A 6,000-nucleotide genomic window follows, 5' to 3' on the forward strand; every position below is an offset into this window, starting at 1 on the left:
ATCCTGAAATGCTTTTCTTAAAACAAATGTATTTATTCTCGACAAAACAAAAGAAGACAACATTTTTAAAGACATGGGGGTCTAGATTTTATTTTTAAGAAAGTTGAGTAATCCTTTAAGATACACAGATCTATGAATATGTAAATTAGTCCCCGTCTCTCCGCCCATTTATGTAATCTGAGGTACTGAGATAAATGTGCTAACTAGTCCATGCCTCCACTATTTTGCACCACATAGCACCATAGATATATATGTAAATAGATGCTATTCTGCAGTTTCAGACACATAACTCCTAAGTCCAGTTTTACACAATGTTGTTAGCAGGTTAGAGCATTCACACTGTACGTATGAGCATCACAGAAGTAGAGCTGAAGCAGAATTTGAATTTAGAATTTGGTGCCTATCTGACCGAGAAAAGGGGTGTTTGTAGTCTCACCCCCTCAACAAAGATATTGGACTTCCTTCTTTCAATGATGCAAAATTATGATTTTTACATCATTGAAAGAAGGAAGTGCAACACTGAAATCTGTATTTCTCCTGTCTCAGCGGCAACTGAGGAAATGATGCACGACCATTCAAAAACATGACTGGGGTTCTAACTATACAAAGCTTAATGCAAATGGGTGAAGTGTCCCTTTAAACCTGCCTACTCTGCCTTTAAGTGTTTGTGGAAGATGTAAAATATATGGTCTGTGCCAATCACAACTACAAATTATTTGCTTTGATTTTTTTTTAAACATGATGACAACAAAATCTGATTCTTGTTCTGGAGTCAAATCCGACTCTAAGACTCAAGGAGTCAACTCTTTTGGACTCACCTCCCAGTTACATTACTACAGATCTACTTTAAAATCGCTTTACTTTTATGTCATACGCCCATTAGTCCGAACGGTGCTGCATGAAACCGGACATACCTACAGTACTGATACTATGAAAGAGAACCAACGATTGAGAATAACCATGTTGAAGTGTCGGGAATGAAATACAGGAATGTTATTAGACTAGCACACAGAGGAGATATGACAATACAACCATTCAGATGTATAGCCCTTGCATAAAAAGTCAATCAAATTCATCCTTGTTTTTTTTCCCAGAGCTGATAGTTACATAAATGATCACACCGCGTAGATCTGCTTTTATATTATACTTTTAATTATCCATCATGAAGCCACCAGGCAGGTATATTCACCACAGAAACATATTTATCGAAATGCTAGAGAGGTTGGAAAAATCATGGCCCGAAGACTGTTACTGTTAATTCATAGCCATCCAGAGGTGTATTACAACCCCCCAATATTTATACAATGATTAATAAAAAACATATGTACTGGACAGTTGTAATACAGTATCAATGCTTTTTTGTTGGATTCTCAATTTTTCCGATGAACAGGATGTTGTAATTTTTCTGGTCGATAAGAAAGATCATGAATGGACGGTTGAAATGTAAAACCTTCAGTGGGTGGTAGGACATTGGCCTGAATTCAACTGTTGTCACTGCTGCTGCTGTGGTTCCTTCCTCATCTATATCCAAAGAGGCTTGATGCACAGCCTAAAAGAAACCATAAAAATGACTCGAAATTTTCCAAAAAAAAAAATTATCATAGAGGACACCAGTGTCCTATTTTTTTTAAATGATTATATAAAATCAAAGCATTACACTGAAAAAAAATTCATTGAATTTAATAAATTCAGTGTACATGTAAAACAAATACAGATTTATTTAGTGTACCTTTGAAATGAACATCTTTTCCTCAGTAAATCCTGAGAAGTCAGCTTTATCTGTAAACATATCAGTCATTCCCATTCCCTTCAAAATATCATTCAGGGAATATGATGTTTTAAGAGACAGCTTGGGGACGTAGATGTCAACTTTTCTATAAAACAGAGACACAATGTTAAAACTCTGATCAATTTTTAAAATAAGTGTTTTAAAATTAGTGAGGAATGTTATTGAGAACCTTTTACTGACAGCTCCCATCCACTTTTTTATGTGCTCTCTAGTAACTTCTTTCTCCAGATAAGTGATGTTCTTAATTATTCGTCCATATTCTGGGACAACCAGCAACATGGAGAAGGAGTCATTGTAGTCTAGACAGAGGACTTTGGTGGAGAGATCCATGTCATAATAAACTTTGAGGAATTCATATTGATGCATGAATTTGACTGAAACTGTGGTTTCATCGTCCACGAAGAATTTATCCACCCTGGTCTTGCTTGGATTAAATGGTATGTCCCATTTTCCTTGAGATAAAGGAGTGTGGTTAATATAACAAAGACACCTAAAAATATGTGATTATAGTTTGTTTGAGTTTACCTTTAAAATAGATATAACTGAGAAGAAACATCAAAGTATCAGCATCCAGATCATCAACAGCTTTATCTATTTTGCCATGTGTTTTTTCCTTCACATACGTGTTAATTTCATCAATAGTTTCCTTTTTGCCAAAATTAACTGCAAAACCTTCTGAGTGATAAAACTCCTTCATCTTCTCTAAAGATTCAGGAATCGGCTTAAATTTGTCGCTCACATAAAAAGCAGTACCGGCATCGATGTCCACCCCTGTCCTGTGGTCAATGTCCTCCAGAAGAGTGTGAAACAACTCATGCATTTCATCAATACTGAAAAAGGAGCTGTTATACCCAAAGCTATTGAGAAGCTGATGTTTGGTGTCACCACCAGCTCCTACAGTCAGCTCAGAAAGGGCCTTGGACACACTAAATGGAGAGAAGAAGATATTTTTGGACTGATACTCGGGCATTTCAACAAGCCTCTTGTACAGGTGAAAAGCAAAATCATTGTTCATCCTTAACAATGACGGGAGTTTGTCGCTGACAGGAGTCTCTGTGTTTCCATGAACGACTGGATGAACTATTACCAAAGCACAAATCCACAGCATGATGGTCCTTTCCATGATTCCTTTTCACGTTGAGCTAATTTTTTTACTTCGGCGCCTGAGCAAAAAATGAGATTTCAACCTTATGAAACACAAAAGCAAATAATGCTCTTAGTACAACAGTAATGAACAAAACAAACTTTTACAGTCTTATTTTAGCTACTCAACAATGTATTTATTACTTGTTTGTACATACAAATGTCTCACCTGTCCAGCCAACTGCTGTCTCATCCAAACTGGAATGCACTAGAAAGCCTGTGCCCCATAATTGATTTAAAAAACAACCTTTACTTTGTTTGACTTTGTATGTTACTTTGCAGAAACTGCTGTAATTATTAACTACAAAGAACTAAAAAACTAACATACAGGTAAATATTATGACATACAACTAAAATAACTACATATGATATTTAAAACTAGTATTAGCCAAAAATGTTACATTCATTTTTTATTTTAATAATTTTATTTTAACAATATACCAAATACTGTAACCTTAAATGTCTAAGCACAGATTTAGGTCTTTGTGTGTGTGTGTGTGTGTGTGTGTGTGTGTGTGTGTGTGCGTGCGTGTGTGTGTGTATGTGTGTGTGTATTGCATTATTCAACATTAGTGAGTCATATACATACAGATTATTAGTGGTATAGATATATACATACATGCAGTCTAGTGTATATTTATTTCACAACCCCTCTGTAAAGACATTGACTTTAGGGACCATCGTATTGGCTTGTTGAGTACAGGGTGCATGTAAACAAATGTGTGATAAAGATGAGTTCATACAAACTATTGACTGTTCACAGAAGATGTACATCTCTTGAATTTTGCCTGTTCTTGAATCTCGCAGTACTTTGCTATCATATGCCAGGCAGTCTGCACAGCATCGCAAAAGTTGAACCCATGTTTTGTGAGATGTCGCTTAAATGTGTAAGATAGTGTAGAGTTATGACGTTCACCTTGAACATGATTAGTATAATGTAATTCTATGGTCTGTGCCAATCACAACTACAAATGATGTGCTGTTAGTGAACGATAACATCATATTTAAAAAAAATGATTTGGAAACAGAATGTGATTACTGTTTTGGAGTCAAATTTGACCCTAAGACTCGAGAAGTCGACTCTTTTGGACTCACCTCACAGATCTACTTTTAAAACTTTTATGTCATACGCCTGTCAGTCTGCCTGGTACTGCATGAAATCAGACACAGCTACTAATATACCATGCAAGAGAGACAACAATTCAGAATAACCACATGTTGAAGTGTCGGGAATGAAATATAGGTATGTTGATATTGTATGCTGTTGTATTTAAATAATTGAACAAAACAATGTTTATAAATAATATAAAACAAAAAAAAATTGTGGCTTTTCTGTCATCAAGCTTTTTGTATGCTGCAGCTCATTCGATGTTGGATAAGGAAACATTTTGTTTCACAGCAAAATCCCCAGAGTTAAATGAAAACTGCTGGGTGTACAGATATTTTTGTGACAATCTTACAGAGTGTTAAACTGTAACACTACAGCAGTGCAATCTGCAACTTAATCCTTTCTATCACATCTCTGTTTGAAACCTAAAATTGCATTTTTTATCTTACTTGTAGAGCTATTTTCTAAACTTAGGTTTAGATGTTCGCTGTTTCATTTAAAGTTGTTATTATGGTGATCAGTGTTTGTTTTTGGACTTGACTCTTGACCCTTAGATTAGCTTATTGTTGTTGTTTTTTGGCTGCTTTGTGTGTTTATGACATGTTCGTTATGGCAAAGCCTAAAACATACTTTATTCTTTTATTTTTATAAGTATATACATTCTTTGGGAAGGAATAAAATAAAATCCAATCATGTTTTTATTTGTATGTATTTTCTACACTTTAGTGAGGTGTCCGGATTTTAATATGACAAGACATCATATTATGCTGTTCAAAGTTTGTTTAGTTTTGTGGGGAAGGGATATGGAAAGTGCAGATGTGAACCTGTTGATTTGTTACTGCTTGCACAAGAGCGCATATAACAAAAACACTCGGAAAGTGTGTGAAATTGTATAATAATAAGATAAGTGCCTAGTTACCAAATAACTAGTCTCGCGTAGCCAGACCTTCAATACTGAAGGTCTGGTGTTTTTCGCTGCTTTTTCTGCACAAATCCCGCCCACGAGCTGTTTGACCGACATGTCAAACAACCAATCACAGTTTGTTTCATCTAGCGTCACGTTTCGGACTCCCCACAATAACGAGCCGGCTGGCAACAAGTCAGTTATTGAAATAACCAGCCGCAACCAAATAGTATCTAAATAAACAACATTACTCACCATAGGACAACGTTGAGCACTTCATCAACAGCCACACCATGAGACGATCCTGTTAAACATCTGTTTGAAGCATATCTCTCCACTTTTTAACACATACAAGCAATTCAGGAGAACCAAACTTTTAAACTCCACTAACTGCCTTAAAGAAAACTCTTGGACGTCTTTTAGAGAGTCGATGCCGTGAACTTTGCATATTTTGAGAATCCAATGTTTAGCTGATCATGATAACTGCTCATTATTATCCACGTGAACACGACTGATTCTCTTCCTCAATGGAACGTCAGAGCTTTGTTTTCCAGGGACCGAAACTAATCGCGACACTCGCGTCTCCTGGAATTCCGTTTTTTTCCAACCAATCAAAGACGACTTTAACATTTTCACAGGGTTTCCAGAAAAGTGTACGAAAAACATCAGACGTTCAGTCAACAGTTTGTGGGCGTGACGTCTGAGGCTGAGACTACCAAATAACCATTATTAGTGTTCAAATAGGCATCACAGTGACACTAACCACTGCATGTTTTTTTCAGGTTGAAGCTTGAATTCCTGTATGCTGATTTGTCAGTTTGTTTGGGTGCATGCAGTATGCATCGTATTATGAAACCTCTTGTTTTGACCTCTTGAAGTGAACACATATAGGCTGAACGTGAAGCCACAGGCGATCTGCCTCTGATAGCTTGCACACACCTTCCTCTGCTTCGACCATCTCCTTTCATCTACGCATGCTAAAGGGTGTGATGTGTAGCCACTACAGAGACTAGATGAGAGCGGCTGAAATTCGGGAAAAGGGGCAGACGTAGGGGG

At 36.6% G+C, this 6,000-nt stretch overlaps 1 protein-coding gene across 4 annotated transcripts; it reads right to left on the bottom strand.

Annotated features, from left to right (window-relative positions):
- Positions 1 to 1,129: 1,129 nt before the first annotated feature.
- On the bottom strand, positions 1,130 to 3,213 carry LOC129440134 (alpha-1-antitrypsin homolog). 4 transcript variants are annotated; one of them, XM_055199249.2, is made up of 5 exons: positions 3,102 to 3,213; positions 2,315 to 2,976; positions 1,959 to 2,241; positions 1,730 to 1,874; positions 1,130 to 1,549 (listed from the first exon to the last, which is right to left on the bottom strand). In XM_055199249.2, the coding sequence occupies exons 2-5, from the start codon at positions 2,910 to 2,912 to the stop codon at positions 1,349 to 1,351; spliced, it is 1,227 nt and encodes a 408-aa protein (XP_055055224.2). In that variant the 5' UTR covers positions 2,913 to 2,976; positions 3,102 to 3,213; the 3' UTR covers positions 1,130 to 1,348. The 4 variants fall into 4 exon arrangements, with proteins under 4 accessions (XP_055055224.2, XP_055055228.2, XP_055055226.2 ...); XM_055199253.2 differs by having other exon boundaries at positions 2,315 to 2,952; positions 3,091 to 3,202; XM_055199251.2 differs by having other exon boundaries at positions 2,315 to 2,952; positions 3,102 to 3,198.
- Positions 3,214 to 6,000: the final 2,787 nt, after the last annotated feature.

The sequence above is a fragment of the Misgurnus anguillicaudatus genome, chromosome 22 (genome assembly GCF_027580225.2).
Source record: "Misgurnus anguillicaudatus chromosome 22, ASM2758022v2, whole genome shotgun sequence".
NCBI lineage: Eukaryota > Metazoa > Chordata > Actinopteri > Cypriniformes > Cobitidae > Misgurnus > Misgurnus anguillicaudatus.

Excerpts from the sequence above, each read along its gene's own strand:
- LOC129440134 (XM_055199249.2), bottom strand. The coding sequence starts at position 2,912 with ATGGAAAGGACCATCATGCTGTGGATTTGTGCTTTGGTAATAGTTCAT. Across the intron at positions 2,242-2,314 it reads CAGTTATATCTATTTTAAAG|GAAAATGGGACATACCATTT; the intron begins GTAAACTCAAAC and ends CTTTATCTCAAG. Across the intron at positions 1,875-1,958 it reads ATGGGAGCTGTCAGTAAAAG|AAAAGTTGACATCTACGTCC; the intron begins GTTCTCAATAAC and ends TCTGTTTTATAG.